The sequence below is a fragment of the Macaca fascicularis genome, chromosome 2, assembly GCF_037993035.2.
Source record: "Macaca fascicularis isolate 582-1 chromosome 2, T2T-MFA8v1.1".
NCBI classification, from domain to species: domain Eukaryota; kingdom Metazoa; phylum Chordata; class Mammalia; order Primates; family Cercopithecidae; genus Macaca; species Macaca fascicularis.
The window spans coordinates 112635845-112656024 of record NC_088376.1 but is presented as its reverse complement, the minus strand read 5'-3'; the positions used below and the strand labels follow the sequence as shown (position 1 = coordinate 112656024).

General features: G+C 49.3%; 1 protein-coding gene across 2 annotated transcripts in view; it reads right to left on the bottom strand.

Moving 5' to 3' along the window:
- BSN (bassoon presynaptic cytomatrix protein) overlaps positions 1-20180 on the bottom strand; it is a 115635-nt gene that overhangs the window by 33932 nt on the left and 61523 nt on the right. For both annotated transcript variants that reach the window (XM_045386264.3, XM_065540581.2), the window contains exon 2: positions 13016-13424. In XM_045386264.3, coding sequence (XP_045242199.2) covers positions 13016-13424 — 409 coding nt within the window. The remainder of the gene's footprint in view (positions 1-13015; positions 13425-20180) is intronic.

Genomic DNA, 20180 nt, shown 5'->3' with positions numbered 1-20180 from the left:
GCTCTCCACTAGAATCAGAGGGACTATACTTTTACCAGTGTGACAAGATGCCTCAGCTAGGGTTCTGCTATCTAATACCTCCAAGATCCTGATCTGGCACATGGGCAGGAGATGTGCAGGCTACCAGCCATGAGCCTCATGTCTCAGGAGCCTTCCTGGGGCTACCCTAAGGTGGACAGCTCTGCCAGACATTAGCTTTGATCGAGCTGACTCTTCTTGCTAGCAAGAAGCCCATCTTTCCATCTCCAAGAACTGGTAGGGACCTCCATGGAAGCCTGTGCACCCTGGCCCAGCGGGGGCCTAGGTGGCAGTAAGGATGGGAAGGCTCAGTGCAGTACAAGGTCAAGAGGTGGTTTAAGAGGTGGGAGAAGCAGAAGCTACAGGAAGCCTTCCTACAGGCTTTTCAGGGAGCCACTGCCACCTGCTCTGCCATGAGTCTGCTAGGGAATTGGAAAGGTAGGACCCTGTGGGCTCTGTAGCTCTGAGAGGACTTTCTCCCTGAGAAGAGTCTTTCTTAGCTGCTTCCTTACTCAAACTATTCAGTGTGCAGAAGGGCAGCTAAGGTGGTACTGGCCAAGGATCCAGAGGCTTGAGGCCCAAGCTGGAGGCTATATGAACTCTAAGTTGAATGAGCAGCTATGATCTGTCTGCAATGGTCACTCCCTGCTAATTCCTCCACTGGGCTCTGGAGCAAGGAGGGCAGTTCTGGGAAGAGCTTCTACATCTTCCCTGCAGGAACACTGGCTACACAGAGTGCCTCAGCCCTCAAGAGTGGGACTCAGACTTGCTTGCCATATCTGGCCCCAAAGGATGCTCACAGGGTGGAGTCTACCTCACGGTCACCTCCATGGCTGTCAGGAAGCTCTGAGAGCCCCCCGAAGTCACAAGTTCTCTTCCCACTCCCCTCCTCTCACCTCCCCCAGCAGCAAGGAAAAGGAGGGTTACAGACGTCACTCAGCCTTCTTCCTGTGGAGAGACCCAGCCCTACCAGGGAGAGCAGGCATTCAATGTTTCAGATCACTCAGCACTGACATCATGCCTGATGCCGCATTCATGCTTTTCATTTTGGTACAAGTTGAAACATCACAGAAACAGCTCATAAAGGAGCCCTCTCCGCAGGAATCTAGAGGTTCCTGGGAGGTCCCCACTGGCCAGTGTGACTATATGCCTTTCTGGGTTATGAGTCACTGGCCAGGTCTCAGCAGGAGGAACATACCTTCCCATGCCCCCTGGACAACAAGGACAGGCCAATGTGCAGAAGGGCAGCTAAGGTGGCAGCTGAGAGGGAAGGAGTTAGGCCTGGCCTGGATATTCACACTGGTACAGCAATGGACATGTCGCCTGCCCCATCTAGCATCTTACTGTCAGCTGGCTGACCTCAGGGTTAGGAAGCAGGTACCACAGGGTCCCAGTGGGCAGGGTCACACTGATCCAGAGCTGGACCAGCCAGGGGAGGCCTGTGCCAATCTATCAGAGCCCTGAGGAAGGTCTTGGGAACTTGCCCAGCACCTGAGGTCAGGATCTGGGGAGTGGAGGCTGAAACTAATCGCTCCTGGGGCTAGAAGGCCTCACTGGCTTGGATCTCCATGAAAGGAGAGGATCCATCCCCTTGCTGATCCCTGGACACATGTGTCTCTCTGCCCTCAATATCTCTCAACCCCTCCCACACTGCTCTGGACAGCCTCCCCTCCCCCACAACAACAGGACAATCCAGTGCACCCTGTAACACACCCCATCCATGACCGGCCATCTCCCCTGCACCCTCCCCATACACACTCCTCTTAGTCCCCAGTCACCCTTTCCAGGAGAGGCTGGACCCTTGGACTAGCCTCAACTTCTCCTTAAAATCCCCAGGACCCTTTGGTTCATCCCCGGCTTTCCCTCCTGGTTTCTGCTGCCCTCCCTCCAGGCCCCTTTATCCTGGCTTGCAAGCCCTTGGCCCTCACCTCTTAAACTCCTGCTAAATGACTCCCATGGTCACTCCAGATGACCTGCAACCCACATGAGGCTGAGCTGCAGACCGCTTTTCAAAGCTCACCGACCGGAATAATTAACCTCTGTACATTGCATTATATGTAAATTTTACCTAAAAAAAAGAAACCTTAAATAAATACTGAACTCTAGTTAATGATATGCTTGGTGAAGTGCTTAGTGGGAAGTATACTGATATCGGCGATGTACTTTTTTTTTTTTTTTTTTTTGAGACAGGTTCTGGTTCTGAAGTGCAGCGCCATGATCACGGCTCACTACAACCTCCACCTCCCAGGCTCAAGTGATCCTCCCACCTCGGCCTCCCGAGTAGCTGGGACTACAGGCATGGTGCCACCACATCCAGCTAATTTTTGTATTTTTTTGGTAGAGGCAGGGTTTTGTCATGTTACTCAGGCTGGTCTTGAATCCCTGGGGTCAAGCAATCTTCCCACCTTTGCCCCTCAAAGTGCTGGTATTACAGGCATGAGCAACCATGCCTGGCACACTGCAATATACTTTGACATTCAACAAAAAGATGTATGGATAGATGGACAGACAGAAAAACAAATAGATGGTAGAATGGATATGTGATAAAGCCAGGAAAGGAGGGGTTCATTATAAATCCAGATAGTAGCTTTGTGGGTGTTCCTTGTACAATTCTTTCAACAACTTTGTGGCTTGAAAATGTTCATAACATGATGTTGGGGGTAAAAGAGTTGTTGACCTGGTTGTTCTGTGTTGCTCCACCCAGCAAGGCATCAAGAGCTCCTGTGATGGGCTCTTGGCAGTTGACTCCCTACTACTGCCCAGATATTCTCCCCTCCTGGATCCCTCGGCCCTCCACTTGCTGGCCTTTCTACTCTTCTTTGCTTATCCTTGCCAGCCACCTTTGCTGGGTTCTTCTCAGTGCTGGGGAGCCCAGATCCTGGCACCTCTTCTCTCTGTCCACATCTCTTCTATGGCACTTTAAATGTCATTATATGCTTGTGAATATGAAACAGAAGTCTCCATCCCAACCTGCCTGCTTCATGCCAGGGTCTTAGATGTGTCAGGCACCTTCAACTTGGTAATGGCCCAAACAGAAAAACACCCTGTCTCCATCTCTTACCCTCCACATCCAATCCAATTCTGTCTGTTTAGGGACCCAAACACACCAGGAATCTCTCATGGCTCTTCACAGTCATCATTGCCACTACCCCAACCTCAGCCTCAGCCCCTTCTGCCACTCTGGTTTCCAGCGCCCACCCGCTACCCCTACAGGCTGTTCTTCACATAGCAGCTGGTGGGGGGTGGTGGTGTATATATATGTGTGTGTATGTGTGTGTGTTGTTTTAGTGTATATGTATATATATGCACATACATATACAGTGTGTGTTAAAATAAATATAAAATTGCCATTTTAACCATCTTAAAGTATACAGTTCAGTGGTATTAATAATTCATAATGTGTAACCATCACCTCTATTTCCAGAGGGTTTTTAAAATTTGCATTATTTTTGGCCGGACACTGTGGCTCACACACTTTGGGAGGGTGAGGTGCGTGGATCACTTGAGGTCAGGATTTCGAGACCAGTCTGGCCAATGTGGTTAAACCCCATCTCTACTAAAAATACAAAACTTAGCTGGGCGTGGTGGCACATGCCTGTAATCTCAGCTACTTGGGAGGCTGGAGGCGGAGGTTGCAGTGAGCCGAGATTGCGCCACTGCACTCGAGCCTGGGCGACAAAGCGAGACTCCGTCTCAAACGAACAAATAAACAAAAATTTGCATTGTTTTTATTGTGGTAAAATATACATAAATTTACTACCTTAACCATTTTTAAGTGTACAGGTCGGTGGTAATATATTAATAATGCTGTGCAACCATCACCACCATTCATCTTTGTAATTCTTTCCATCCTGTAAATCTGAAACTGTGCCCATGAAACTCCCCATTCCTCCAGCTCTTTTTTTTTTTTTTTTTTTTTTTTCCTGAGGTAGAGTCTTGCTCTGTTACCAGGCTGGAGTGCAGTGGCACTATCTCAGCTCACTGCAACCTCCACCTCCCAGGTTCAAGCAATTCCCCTGCCTCAGCCTCCCAAGTAGCTGGGACTACGGGCATGGGCCACCATGCCCGGCTAATTTTTTTTGTATTTTAGTAGAGATGAGGTTTCACCATGTTGGCCAAGCTGGTCTCAATCTCCTGACCTTCTGATCCGCCCGCCTCAGCCTCCCAAAGTGCTGGGATTACAGGCGTGAGCCACCGCACCCGGCTCCCCGTTCCTCCAGCTCTTGACAACTACCATTCTACTTTCTGTCTCTGTGACTTTGACTACTCTGACTACCTCATATTTGTCTTTTTGTGACTGGCTTATTTCACTTAGCATAATGTCCTTAAGGTTCGTCTATGTTGTATCATGTGTCAGATTGTCCTTCCTCTTTTAAGGCAGAGTGATATTCCATTGTGTGTATGTATCTATATATATATTTTTTGCTTATTTGTTCATTTGTCAATGGGCTGTTGGTTGTTTTCACATTTTAGCTATTGTGAAAAATGCTGCTATGAACATGGGTGTACAAATATCTCTTCAAGACCTTCCTTTCAATTCATTTGAGTGTACACCCAGAAGTGGAATTGTTGGATCATATGGTAATTCTATTTATAATTTTTTGAGGAACTGCCATACTGTTTTCCAGAGTGGCTGTACCATTTTACATTCCCAAAAACAGTGCACAAGGGTTCCAATTTCTCCACATTCTTGCCAACATTTATTTTCTGGGTTTTTTTTATAGCAGCCATCCTTAACAAGTATGAAATGGTATCTCATTGTAGTTTCAATTTGAATTTCTCTAATGATTAGTCATGTTGAGTATATTTTCTTTTTTTCTTTTTCTTTTGAGACAGAGTCTCACTCAGTTGCCCAGGCTAGAGTGCAGCGGTGTGATCTCAGCTCACTGCAACCTCCGCCTCCTGGGTTCAAGCGATTCTCCTTGCCTCAGCCTCCTGAGCAACTGGGATTACAGGTGCCCACCACCACACCCAGCTAACTTTTTGTATTTTTAGTAGAGATGGAGTTTCACCTTGTTGGCCAGTCTCAAACTCCTGACCTCAGGTGATCCACCCGCCTCGGCCACCCAAAGTGCTGGGATTACAGGCATGAGCCACCACAGCCAACCTATGTTGAGTATCTTTTGGGAGGTTATTGACCATTTGTATATCTTCCTTGGAGAAATGTTTCTTCAAGTCCTGTGCCCATTTTGGTTTTCAGAGACAGGGTCTAGCTATCTGCCTAGGCTGGTCTCAAACTCCTAGGCTCAAGATGTCCTCCTGCCTTAGCCTCTAAAGTAGCTGGGACTACAGGTGTGTGTCACCACACCTGACTCCTCTTTGCCCCACGCCCTTTTTTTTTTAGACACAGTCTGGCTCTGCCACCCAGTAGTGCAATCTTGATTCACTGCAACCTCTGCCTCCTGGGCTCAAGCAATTCTCCTGCCTCAGCCACCTGAGTAGCTGGGACCACAGGTGCCCACCACCATGCCCAGCTAATGTTTGTATTTTTAGTAGAGATGGGGCTTCGCCGTGTTGCTCAAGCTGGTCTCAAACTCCTGAGCTCAGGCGATCCACCTGCCTCAGCCTCCCAAAGTCCTGGGATTACAGGCGTGAGCCACTGTGTCTGGCCTCTTTGCCCACTTTTAATTGGATTTTTGTTAGTTTGTTTATTTTTGTTGTTGAGTTGTAGGACTTCTCCGTATATTCTGGATATCGATCCCTTATCAAGTACATAATTAGCAAGTATTTTTTCCCATTCTGTGGGTTGCCTTTTTACTCTGTTGATAGTGCCTTCAGCTGTAAAAAATTTTAAAATTTTCATGAAGTCTATTTTGTCTATTTTTTCTTTTGTTGCCTGTGCTGTTGGTGTCATATCCAAGAAATCACTGCCAAATCCAATGTTGTGAAGCTTATCCCCTATGTTGTCTTCTAAGAGTTTTATAGTTTTAGCTTTTATGTTTAGGTATTCGATCTATTTTGAGTTAATTTTTGTATATGATGTAAGGAAAAGGTCCAACTTCATTTTTTTGCATGTAGATATCCAGTTTTCCCAACACCATTTGTTGAAAGATTGTTCTTTCCCTACTGAATGGTCTTGGCACTCTTACCAAAAATCATCTGACCATATATGTGAGGGTTTATTTCTGGGCTATGTATTCTACTCCATTGGTCTACATGTCTCTCTTTATGCCAGTACCATACTGTTTTTATTACTGTAACTTTGTAGTAAGTTTTGAAATCAGGAAATGTGAGTTCTTCAGCTTTCTTCTTCTTTTTCACAATTGTTTTGGCTATTTGAAGGGCCCTTGAGATTGCATCAGAGGGGTGTTTTTTTGTTTTGTTTTGTTTTTTGAGACGGAGTCTGGCTCTGTCACCCAGGCTGGAGTGCAGTGGCCGGATCTCAGCTCACTGCAAGCTCCGCCTCCCAGGTTCAAGCCATTCTCCTGCCTCAGCCTCCCGAGTAGCTGGGACTATAGGCGCCCGCCACCTCGCCTGGCTAGTTTTTTGTATTTTTTAGTAGAGACGGGGTTTCACCGTGTTAGCCAGGATGGTCTCGATCTCCTGACCTTGTGATCCACCCATCTCGGCCTCCCAAAGTGCTGGGATTACAGGCTTGAGCCACCGCGCCCAGCCCAGAGGGGTGTTTTAAACACACATCTGACCTTCCTACTTCCACCTTCCCAAACCGTGGGAGTGCATCAGGAGACCCCAGCAAGCCAGCAGGACCTGCATGCCTTCTGGTCCTGTCCTGTGGTACAGCTGTCCTGGACCTTTGCTCCCAAGCCCTCACATGGACCAAGCACCTCCCCTCAGGCCTCCTCTTTTCCAACTGCCTCCTGTCTAGCAGTTCTAACATTCTACAGCCTAATGCTCACTCTTTGGAGAAGCCCCCAATAATTTTTTTTTCTTTTTTTTTGAGACAGGGTCTTACTCTGTCGCCTGGGCTGGAGAGCAGTGGCATGATCATTGGCTCATGCAGCCTAGACCTTCCCAGGTTCAAGTGATCTTCTCATCTCAGCCTCCCAAATACTATAGAGATGGGGTTTTGCCATGTTGTTGCCCACACTAGTCTCGAACTCCCGGGCTCAAGCGATTTGCCCATCTTGGCTGCTCAAAGTGTTGGGATTACAGGTGTGAGCCACCATGCCCAGCTACTTCCAGGAATCTTGTCTCAGCATCGTACCAACAGCACCCCCCACAACCTTCCCCTCCTTGACCCCAGATGTGATTGTGTGTTTGCTTGTGTGGTTCTTGGTGGCAGTGGTGCCTCCTGCACTGGCCTGAAGGCTTCACAGAGCTGAGCAACACATCTGCTTCATTTCTACCTGTTTCTCCAGTGTCTGGGACAGTTCCCGACTATCAGTAGGACTGAAAAGCACTGTGGAGGGAGGCAAGGACAGGAAGAAGGGAGAGGGCTACCCTCTGACTCAGTAGGTTAAGCATGCCTGTCCAGGCCAAAGGCTGAGCAAAATAAAGAGTGGAAGCAGCAAAACCAACAGGTTACTAGCCAGCAACTGGGAACTTTACCAAGATTTCCTGTTCCCTGCCTCTTCCTGCCTCTGGCTCTCTTTCCATCACCTCCTTTTCCTGCCTCCCCTTCTTGTGCCTTCTTCCACTTCTTCCCACTCCTACTTTATTTATGGATTTCTCTTTTTCTCTACCATTTTTACTGCATGTTCTTTTTATTCTGTTTCCTTTGCCCTTAGATATGAAAACAAGTGTTTTAGGAGTAAAATTTCATATTTTCAGATCTGAATTAATTTTACATTCATTCTTAGCTTAACTTATGGCCCTCTTCCATAACTAAAAGGTAGAATTCCATGCCTGTTGTCTCCTCATGGCCCCAGTGGCTCTGGCCTCCACCCTGCATGGTCCAAGCAAGTAAGTAGGCCAAAGGTCCTGTCTTCTGGGAACATGGACCACCCCGGGGCATGCACTAAGCAACAGGGCTGGCTGCTCCAGAGTGACTGAAGTTTGGAGAGCATTTCTCTATTGACTTGGAGACTGTTTAGGTCAAAGTGGCTACTCTAAAGCAAATTGCCCAAGGACTAGCTATTTGGTGGGAGAAAGGCCTCCTGGAGAGCCTACCACCTAGAGGTCCACTTCCATTTTGTTTGGAGGTGAGCACTGGAAGGCTGGGCAGACACACCCCTAGGCCCAGGAAAGAGGAAGACACCTTTACTTCCCCTCAGTACACTGCTGGTCCCATATCCTGAAACCTGCTCCTCATTCCTCTCTGGCCCAGGCAGCAGTGTGGCCAGAAGGGAGCAGAGGGAATGAGACAAGGCTGCTGGCTGCAGCAAAGGGATCTGTGCTGAACTCACAGCACCACCCCCGAGCCATCTGGTGCCCTGGCCCTTGCCGGAAAGCAGTGGGATGCAGGCAGGAGAGAGAGAGGCTCAGAGCCCCTGCATTTTCTCCCTCCCTTCTCCACGCCACCCACTCTGGGAAACTGCGTAGGCTCATGGCTTGCCATTGGGTAGCAATAGGGGATGGTATGGGTTAAACATCCTTGGCTTGGCCTCAGCAAAGTCCAGACCTTGGAATGGGTGAGGGAAGACCACGCTTACTCCTCTGTAGTTTTCCTAGAGAGGCTTATAAGTAATTCTGACTAGAGCAAGGGTGGTGGGAGGCAGATGGACCACCTTGGCCTGGAAGGCTGGGGATGGGGTGGCAGCCCTGCTGCTCCCCACAGGGGCAGAGGGTGGGCCCCTTCACTCTAGATGGTGCTCTGGGAGGATTCAGCTGATCAGACTGGAGGCTCGGGCATGCAGGCAACGCGGCCTCTGTACCACACTCACTCCTGGGATGCCGCTCTGAGGATGAGGACAGACTGGCATCTGGAGGAGCTCCAGGCTAGGATGTGCTTCTGGGGCTGCTCTGAGTGGGGCATGGAAGCCCCTGAGAGGCCTATAGAAGCAGGCTGTGCCTGCTCCAGGCCATGGTTCATATTCTCCAGCAACTCACTCCCATCCCCACTGCCCACCCCAACTGCACCTTCCCATCTTCTACTTAGCAGGCTCAGGCCCATGCCTTGTCTCCCACTCCCAGCTGTTGGAATAGAAGCCCAACAAGGGCAACACGGGCCACCCTTCTGGTGCAGAAAGGGGTGGCGGGCCTACATGTAAGTCACTAAAGAATGGAGAGGTGAACTCACAGGCCTGAGCAGGCATGGGCATTAGAAAAGCCACTGACGCCAATCCCTGGATTCCTGCTTTTCCTTCAGAGAAATCTGACATTCAAGAAATTCAAGTACTTGTCTAAAACCCCACATCTATAGAGAGAAAAGGAGAATGGTCTTCCTGCCTTCTCCTCATCAGTGAGGACTGAATGCTAACACCTCTGGCCCCCTGGCATCAGTGCATTGTCAGAGGGAGGATCTCTTGTGAGTGGTGAGAAATGTTGAGGCCTCAAACAGAAACACCCAGTCTTTCTCTGTGGTTTCGGACAGGTTAGATTACTCACTTACCCTGAGCTACCAGGACTGGGGAAATCCGGAAAGAAATGGCCCCCACCAAGAAGAGTATCTGGGACTGCCCTATTTGTTCTGAACCAGCTTCAGCCTGAGCAAAATGGACTATGAATGGGGAAAATGAGGCTGCATATCCCTGGGGGAAAGCTGGAGACCAAGCCACTGGTCTAGGTCCACAGCTCTTTTGCTCCAGAATAACCCAGAATAAGCCAAGACTTTCTAAGACTCAGTCTCCTCATCTGTAAACAGGGACTGTGCTCTGAGCTCCTTCCCCAGTTTCCATGCAGTCTCAACATGCTCCAGGCTCTCAGAAACCCACCAAACTACATGCGCAGGCTTCCTCCTCTCTGTTGGATGGGCAGAATGGTGAGTACCATGTCAGTCTGTGTGAGTGTAGTAGCTCTCCAGCAGCCTAGGGCTGATAGGGGAAACTTGGGTCCGCTGGCCAGAAAAACAGTGATTCCAGATCTCAGACACTGCTTCTAGCCAAATGGGGCTAACTGTGCGTGATTCCCATCTCCAGACCTGGTCTGCTGTTTCTGAAGTACTCAGCTAAAGTAATAACTCTGACTGATGCCATCATACACAAAAACAAAAACACCAAGTCCTGGTGACCACTGCCCAGTGGGGCCAAGTTCTTTCCTTTCTGTGCATTTGTCCTCATGCAGCCATTCGGCACAACTGTTCAATCACACTCCAGATCTATGCAGCAGCTTGAGTTCCACACCAGCCAGTGAGTCTCTATTAGTGACACACATGAACAAAGTTCCATTATCTGTGGTCACATTTCAAAGTTCCAAGCAGTTTCACTAGTGGTCTTGGAGAGGCCCTGAAAGCCTCCATGTCACTTGTGTGGCCCACGTCCTTCTCTGGGACTGCTATATCCCTCTGTCCACTGGAAAGTTGAGGAACAACACATCCTGCTGACATGCCCTGGACACAGCACCCAGGCTGCCGGACCTCCTCAACCAGGCTCAGAGTGACTACACTAGCAGCTCCAGGCACACTCCCCAGTCCACACAGGGTCCCCAGGACACTCTCCAGTGGCCAGGGTCTGCAGTGCATCTGCGCTGGGTCTGGCAGTACCCCTATCTTTTTCTACTCTGATTGGGCCACTCCTGGGAAGTGAGGAACTGAAAAAGAAAGTGAGTGCTATAGCTGAGTTTCCTGGAAAAAGTCACTCTCTCTGACCCCCTGTCACCCAGACACCTAACTTCAGAACCAGCCCCTTACACATGCCCAGAACTTCAGACCAGGCAGGAGTTCAGCCCACAGACACCAGGGCACTCCCAGCCTTCTTGGCTGACATAACATCAAGTTAGAAGTGGCCAGGACAGATGTAGTCTGACTAGAACAGATCTAACAGCAGGTGTGTGAGCAAAGCCTGCAAACCTGTTTTCTCATCACATGGAAGCATGACCAGGAAGGTGAACCTGCTCTTAGCAAAGTGACAAAGAACAACTGCACTGGTTCAAGAATTATGCTTTGCCACCCCTCGGGAAGATGTGCCAAGGATTATTTTTCCTTGACAAGAACAACACTGAAAGCCAACTCTGGAGAAGTGAAGGTTCTACCTGAAAATCCCAGCACAAAAGGGTATTCACAATGTGTGAACTTGGAGAAGGGACCAGGTCAGCAATTCCCAAACTGGGTGCCATGGAACAGCAGCTCCTAAGATGTTCTGTGAAAGCAAGTCTGGGAAAGGCTGCCAACCACAGTCCTGTCCTGGAACTCTGTGGTACCCCTCAGGACACTGAAAGTCCTAAGGAATCTCATAGTAAAGAAACATTTCATTTGTCCGGCCCAGCATTTGTTTGAAGTATTTGGCTGAGATCCACCCCTCACAAAACACTATGGATCTGCAGTAAGTGTGAGGCCCCATCTTCTCCTGGCCCTGAGCCTCAGCTTCCTCCCAGCACAATGAGGCAGATGAACTGAGTGTCTCCAAGGTCTTCCTACTCTGCTGTTTTTCCAGGCACAGTCAAAGACTGGCTCCCTTCCCACCTCACTGAAGGTCCTGGGCTTGGACAGCCTACAGACAGGGGCCATGGTTTGGTGAGGAATGGGATGCCCACCAGGAGCCTGGAGCCACCATGTGTGACTCTTCCTTATCCCCACCCACCTCACCCGGAGTTGTCCAGGTGCTGCAGTGCATCTCAAGGGAGCTGGAACCCAGAGGGGCAAGGCCAGCATAAGGAGGGGGTGTCCCATAGTGGTACAGTCCACCTGCCAAGCCTCCCTGTTCCTGTGAGGGGCTTCTGGCTTCTCACTGGCAGAAACACACAGGTGAGCTTCCCTGGCCTTAATCGTATTGTTCTAAATTCTGAACAGCAAGCGCTTACCTAACTGAACAGTGCAGGATGGCCTGTTTCTAATCACAGATGCAATAATCACGAGCGTGCACGCCTCCTCAGGAAGCCTCCACACTCCAGGAGCGACTCCAAAGGCACTGAGTCATCTCCCCACACCGACAGCTCCTTCCTCAGAATCTCACACTTACCTCTCACAAACCACACATCCCACACCCACAGCACCTCATGGCATATATAGACCCTGACCTGTGAACAATTATTCTCACTCAGCCCCCTCCCACATGGTCCAAACAGCTCCAGCTGCTGTTAATTCCAGAGGCAGCCATGCCCGTGCCTACAGCCAGCCTCTCTCCATTCTATCCAAAGACAGATCCTTATGGGGAGAAACAGAGGCTTCCACTCCCAGAGGAGTAGGAGGAAATCAGCAGACCTACTCTGTTCATTTTAAAGCGACGGCCCCGATTCACTTGGTGAGACATCCCACAGTCATTGAAAGCATCCTGAACAAAGCCAGGCTGGGGCTGTGGACCCAGAGTCCTCTTGTCCTCTTGGGTGAAAAAGAAGCCAAACTCACAGAAATGGTCTTACAGTGGCTTCTTGGCGAGTGTGGGACACTGTCATCCTTGGTGAATGCTTGGTTCCCAGCCTGGTTCTTTACCCTAAGGTCATTTCTTTAGGGATGGGGTAGCTGCCCCACCACCTCAGGTCCCCAGCTGACTAGAACTAAAGCCCAGAGGAGGTGCTTCCCAGAGCAGTTTCCTGCCTCCCATGAAACCTTTCTCCCCTCACCAGCATCCCCCTCTAGAGACTGTTGTCAAAGAGAGAGGCCTTCTGGCCTAGATCAGGGAAATTTGCCTCCCTCTGTATCCTATAGCTGCTCATGGCCCACTCCAAATAAGTTCCATTGGGAAAAATTGTTCATAAGAACAATTTGGTCCTCTCGAAGGCCATTTTTCCAGACCAAACTTGGACCAGGTTAGAAAGTATCTTCTACTCTCAGACTCTGCCCAAGCTTTCAGGGGATGCAGAAATCCCTTGGGAGATCTGGGACCAGGCCCTGTTCTTTGCTGCCACATCTTGGAACCAGGACACATCCCTGCAGGAGGACACAGATGCTGGTGATCAAGGGAAACGACCAGGAAAAGAGAGTTGGTGAAAGAGGGGAAGGAAACCAGGGGAGGCATGCTAATGAGGTGGCAGGTGAGTGGGGAGCCGGCGCAGAGGTGGTTACCTGGGTGAGATGAGGGTTGGGGTTGAACCCACACTGGTTGCAGACCTTGTTGTGACACTGGGTGCAGGTGTTGAAGTTTGGCTGGCTGGGGGTCGACGTGAGGTCCGAAGTCTTGCATATGGGACATAGTGTGCTGCTGGGAAGGGGAGCGATCTGAGGGACGGAGTAGGGTGATGTAGGGGTGCTGCCTCTGTCCGGTGACACTGAGGGGGACCGCCCTGATCTCTGTGTCCTGCTGTCTACCTGCAGTGTCCTGCGGGGACCATCAGCCTCCTGGCCTGCTGGTCCCTGTGCCCTTGTCTCCCGGGGGCTCTCTTGGCCAGGAGTGGTAGCAGAAGCTTGTTTCGGAGTTGGGGAAGCTGCTCTCTGGCTACCCAGGGATTCCTTGGGGTCCAGTCTCCGGGAAGTGCTGAAATGACATTGAAAATGACTGTTAGAGATACATCTTAAACAATCAGCTTGCAGAGGTCTCTACCAAGCTAGGTGACCCTGCCAAGCCCCATCACTACCCTCCTCCTCCTGCCCAGAAGAATCATCATAGCCCTCATTTGCTGTGTCCTGTGCTGAGCCTTGACAAGCATCTCCAACTTGAACCCTTGGCACCAGGGCATGAGGCAGGATCAGAACATGTCCTCTCACATTCTGATAAAGTACAGACTCTGATTCAGTAGATCTGAGTAGGGTCTGCATTGTAAGAAGCTCTAAGGTGATGCCAGTACTCTGGTCTGAGGCCCATGCTTTGAATACCAAGATTCTAAACCTACACATTAGAAATACCTGGATGGGCCAGGTATGGTGGCTCAAGCCTGTAATCCCAGCATTTTGGGAGGCCGAGGTAGGCAGATCACTTGAGGTCAGGAGTTCAAGACCAGCCTGGCCAACATGGTGAAACTCCGTCTCTACTAAAATTACAAAAATTAGCTGGGCTTGGTAGTGACACCTGTAATCCCAGCTACATGGAAGGCTGAGGCGGGAGAATCACTTCAACTCGGGAGGCAGAGGTTGCAGTGAGCAAAGATCGTGCCACTGCACTCCAGCCTGGGCAAGAGAGTGAGACCCGGTCTTAAAAAAAAAAAAAAAAGGGGGGGGCCGGGCACGGTGGCTCATGCCTGGAATCCCAGCACATGCGGATCAAGAGGTCAGGAGATCGAGACCATCCTGGCTAACACAGTGAAACCCTGTCTCTACTAAAAATACAAAAAATTAGCCAAGTGTGATGGCGGGCGCCTGTAGTCCCAGCTAGTTGGGAGGCTAAGGCAGAAGAATGGCGTGAACCCAGGAGGTGGAGCTTGCAGTGAGCCGAGATAGTGCCACTGCACTCCAGCCTGGGCTACAGAGTGAGACTCTGTTTCAAAAAAAAAAAGAAAGAAATAGCTAGGGTGATTTTTAAAATTCTGACTCCCAGACTGCACCCCGAATTATATAAAAATTGAATTACATAAAATTCTGTGGAGGCAGGACCCTGGCATTAGTATTTTTTCTTCCCTAGGTGATTCCAACATGAGCCCAAGTTACTATACTGAGATACTATACTGGCCGATCTGTTATATCCTGCCTTGAACCCCTTCAGAGGCTGAACCTAGATCGCTGGGGATGGGGGATACTGCAATGCCTAGTTAATGCCATCTCCTGTACCAGGGGCCTGCCTCTACACAAAGGAGCCTTCCTTCTGGTAGCCCTCTGGCAAGCCTGATGCCAGACCAAATCTACCAAGATGGGATAAAGTGTTACTTTTCCACTAGTGTGAAGTTGGGTAGGGTTGGAGTTCCAGGATCCAGCCTTGAGGAACCACTGAGTGAGATCCAATGCGTCTAACCCTCACCTCCATCCCAATCTGGCTGCAGAGGAGCCAGCAGTGTTGGGTAGTTCCATGAGGTAGAAAGCAAATTGTCAGGCTAAAAGTCAATCATATATTCCTTCTCCTTTGACCCAACTTAAGTTCATCTCTGCAATTTTCCTCTTTTCTAGTTTGAAAGAGGATGAGCACAAAAAGCCAAAGGCAATGCTTTATACTGCTTCCCTGAAATTCTCTTCCTGCTTTAGTCTGTACTCATTGGGGTGAATGCCGGCACTCAGGAAACAGGGCTGACTTGCTGAGAGCAGTGTGGAGGCCTAGCCTGTGCAGGAGACTGCCCTGGTAGCTTCTGCCTCAGTGCCCCAGGGTCTGACTGACAGGAGAAGATTCTAAGTTTGCTGCCCCCATCTGAAGGCCATCTGCTTGCCAAAGAGTTAAGAGCCAACTGGTAGGGCATCTTAGGACAAGTCATTTCAGGGGGAAGATGAGGAGCCCGCCTGGGGACACTGACCCCAAGATACTTTGCAGTCCTTCCTCCCTTCTGAGGAACTGGCAGGTAGAGAAACATATCCTTGATCTAATAAAGACTCTCCTAAAAAAAAGAAACACTAGGCCGGGCGCGGTGGCTCACGCCTGTAATCCCTGCACTTTGGGAGGCCGAGGCGGGCGGATCATGAGGTCAGGAGATCGAGACCATCCTGGCTAACACAGTGAAACCCCGTCTCTACTAAAATACAAAAAATTAGCCGGGCGCGGTGGCGGGCGCCTGTAGTCCCAGCTACTCGGGAGGCTGAGGCAGGAGAATGGCGCGAACCCGGGAGCCGAGATCGCGCCACTGTACTCCAGCCTGGGCGACAGAGTGAAGACTCCGCCTCAAAAAAAAAAAAAAAAAAAAAAAGAAACACTATTACAGTGTTTAACATTCCTGTCATCAGCCATCAATAGCATAGACCTAATCATCCAGTCACAGACCCACCAATTTCTTCTTCAGCAAGACAACCAGAGTTTGAGTCCAACCCCTCAGGGCCATCTTTGCCACCAGCTATGAAGCCTAGCATGGTGGTGGCCATAGCATCTGTGGCCCACATTGGGAACCTGGGCTTCTCTGAGCCCTTTCAGTATACTAATTTCTAGGTATCCTAAAGAAATATTTCCCACTTGTCCAAATTAAGTTTCATTTTTTACTTAAATTATTTGGGACTGGAGTTTAAAGGCAGCCCTTGAAAGCAAATCAGAAGACATTGAGAGCCTTTTATAAACATGTGAATGGGCTGTGGCCCCCACCCCTCTCCAGGCTGTGCAAGCCTTCTGAGAAATGTAGCCACTTCTATTGTATTTGTGTTGCCCAATAAGTAGCAGGCAATCTATATACACAGCGACTTTTTAAATCAATGTTGTATCACGGTGACATTTTTTATGAAGATTAGGGTTCTAAACTCAGCCGTGGTGACAGTGAATAAACAAACAATGTCTTCTGCACCCAGCAAAGTCTGCATGCGAGGGCAATGTTCCTGGCATTGATGTGTGCCCACACGCCTCATGGTAGCCATCATGACACCTGGAGATCGCAATATATGCCCATGGTCTTTGTACTCTCCTGTCTTCCTAGATGCTTCCTTATACCCTCTCCTTGATCTTCAAGCTTCCAAACACCTCCTTCTGTCTCTTAACTGCCACTGATGACCTGCTCACCATCTCACAAAGAAAGTTGGACCCACCAGAAGAAACCTGCACAACTTCAGCCTCCCTATTCCTGTCCCCCAGTGTTCACCTGCCTCCTGATCCCAAGGCCCACTTCTCACCTTCACAAATTCTCCCCTCTCCTTCATCATCCATTTCCCCCTCTCTATTGGATCATTTCAATTATCATACAAACAAGCTTCTCCCATCCTAAAAAACAAAAAAGTAGAAGCAGCAGCACTTTGCTCCACTACTCCTTCAGCTACTGCCCCATTTCTCTCCTCTTCTTTACAGCAAAACTCCTTAAAATAATTATCTCCACTTGCCTGACAAGGTGACTTGCACCTGTAACCCCAACTTGGGAGACTGAGGCAGGAGGATCTCTTGAGCCCAGGAGATCAAGGTTACAGTGAGCTAGGACGATGCCACTACGCTCCAGCCTGAGTGACAGAGCAAGACTCTGTCTCTAAAATAAATAATAAAAGAACTGCCTCCACTCACTACCTCCCACTCCTCTCCTCTCTCCCTCTCAACCCACCCCTCCAATCTGGCTTTTGCCCATCACTCCACAGACATTCCTCAGGTCACAGTCAGTAGGGACCTCCACATCGTCAAATCCGACAGTCACATCTCAGTTTCTCATCTCATTTGACCATCAGCAGCACTTGATCCCAGATGATCACTCCATCCTTCCTGAGATAAGTTCTCTATTTGCCTTCAGGAATACCACCTTCTCCTGAATTTCCTCCTCCTGCCTGGCCACACTTTTCTAATCTCTTTTGCAGGTTCTTCCTCATATGCCAACCCCAGAACCCCACTCCTTACACTGGAGAGACCCAGGGCTCAGTCTTTACACAAATGTGCTTCTGTGAGTACTCACAATCCCTAAGTCTCAAGACTTACCCAGTCTCAGGGCTTTCAATCCACTTTCCACTGATACCCACTAAATGTCTATCTCTGGCCCAGAACTCTGCTCTGAACTCTTCACCTGTTTAACTGCCAACTCCACATCTTCACAGAGATGCCCTGTAGGCATCTTCACCTTGACACACCCAAGCTGAGCCCCTGATCTTGCCCCTAAATGTGGGCCTCCTAGTCTCCCCCTTGGTGCCGTCTCTGCCTCCCTTCCTGTCTCATCCTAAGTCAATCCAGCAGTATATCTTGTTAGTTTCTGAAGCTGGCCACTACTACCTACACCCTCCTCCTCACCCCACCTGGTTTGAGCTATTCTCAGTTGCCAGGATAAGGCTTTGTGTGTGTGTGTGTGAGAGAGAGAGTCTCCTTCTGTTGCCCAGGCTGGAGTGCAGTGGTGCAGTCTCGGCTCACTGCAACGTAGCTGGGACTACAGGTGCACACCAGCACACTTGGCTAATTTTTTGTATTTTTAGTAGAGTCAGAGTTTTGCCATGTTGGCCAGGCTGGTCTCGAACTCCTGACCTGAAGTGATCCACCCACCTCGGCCTCCCAAAGTGCTGGGATTACAGGCATGAGCCACCACGCCCAGTCCCGCGATAAGGCTTTAAATACACGAGTCAGGCTTTGCTTGACTTCTCTACTTTGCTTAAGCCCTGCACTGGCTTCCTTTACCTCCCAAAAGAAAAGCCAAAAGTCTTACAATGGCCCACAAGGCCCCATGAGATTTAGCCCCTTTCCCTCTGGCCTCCTCTCTGATTACCCTCTCCCCGACTCCACTTCCCTTATGCCAGGCCCACTCCTGACATGTGTATTTGGCCATTGGATTTGCTGTTCTTTCTTCTTCTTCTTTTTTCTTTTTTTTGTTTTGTTTTGTTTTGTTTTTGAGACAGAGTCTCACTCTGTCACCCAGGCTGGAGTGCAGTGCCACGATCTCAACTCACAGCAACCTCCCCCTCCTGGGTTCAAGAGATTCTTCTGTCTCAGTCTCCCAAGTAGCTGGGACTACAGGCATGAGCCACCACGCCCAGTTAATTTTTGTATTTTTAGTAGACACAAGGTTTAACCATATTGGCCAGGCTGGTCTTGAACTACTGACCTTGTGATCTGCCCGCCTCAGATTTGCTGTTTTTTCTGCAGACGCTTGCTCCCTCTCAAGTCTTTGCTCTGGTGGCATACTTTCAGGGACACTTAACCTGACTGTATTTAAAACTGCACTTGTCTCCCCTGCCTCTTTGTTCTCTGTGGCACTGAGCACCTTCTGACCCATCATATAACAAATTTATTGCTTTTGTATATCCTCTGGGATCCCTGAATTAAACTGCCAGTTCTGTGTGGGCACGGCCTGCGTGTGCTTTCCTCACAGCTGTGTCCCAGGGCCTACCACAGTGCCTGGCACAAACTGGATACTCGATATGTATTTCCTGAATGGGTTGACTGTAGGCACTAAATGACTCAGAGTAGTAAAATGTGGCCCCAAAGTTTTAAAGCTGAGGAAACACGGCAAGTGCCTGGCATGGCACTCGGCCCTTCTCTGGGTCTGACTTCATGCAGGAGAGAACTTCAGGAATAATACCTAAAGTTCCTCCCCACAGCAGTTGGCTACACCCCCAGCCATACCATAGAAGGCTCTGCTGACAATAATTGTGGTAATGCTGACCGAGCCCTCACCATGAGCCACCTGTCACATAGTAACTGCATTAAGCCTCACAGCAAATTCACTGAATAGCATCTATTTTGCCCATTTTACAGATGAGAAAACTGCCATACATAAAAGTTAAGTAACATGCAAAGCCATCATGACTTGCAAATGGTGGAGCTGGGATTCCAAAATCTAGGTCACCAGTCCATGTCCTTAACCATGTCCCACACTGCCTTTCAGGGGAACACCATGTAGCTGTAGAGGGGGTAGAAAACACTGCAGTTTGGGTTCTTTGGATTATTTTTTCTGAAGAGCTGCTTACATGGAAGCTCCCTGGGAAGAAGTTTCACCATTTTGCTCCCCACTATATCCTTAGGACCCAGCGCCACGCTTGGCATTGAGTGGACACTCAATAAGGACATGCACAATGACCAGAACAATGTGTGAACAGTAGAATGGGCTCACGGAGTGGGGCTGGGCTAGGGCCATGACACCATTCACCTGGGACTTAACTAGCAACGCTGAGAGACTCATAGAGAAAATGACTCCAACAACAGATGTTCATTCATTCAGGCATTCACATTTACTGACCCCTGGATTACTTCCAGGCCCTATAATAGGTATTGATGGTATAAAGGAATTATATCTCTTCAATGGAAGGTGGGTCCACAGGTGTTCATATTGTTATTCTTCACATCTTATACATGTTGTTTAAGTATTCTTGTATTCTTTATAAACAGTCATTTAATATTTAATTAAAATAATTTTTTTAAAAAATGATTCATATAGGAGTCCAGTCCTCCAAGAGCTTCTGGTCTAGAGTAGAGACAGATGTGCAAACAAATCCCTGCAAGACACACTGGTCCAGTGATGGACAGAAGCAGAAGTCTTTGAGGATGAGAAGACATTTAAACTGGGCCTTAAAAGATGGGCTGTTCGGCCGGGCGCGGTGGCTCAAGCCTGTAATCCCAGCACTTTGGGAGGCCGAGACGGGCGGATCACGAGGTCAGGAGTTCGAGACCATCCTGGCTAACACGGTGAAACCCCGTCTCTACTAAAAAAATACAAAAAACTAGCCGGGCGAGGTGGTGGGCGCCTGTAGTCCCGGCTACTCGGGAGGCTGAGGCAGGAGAATG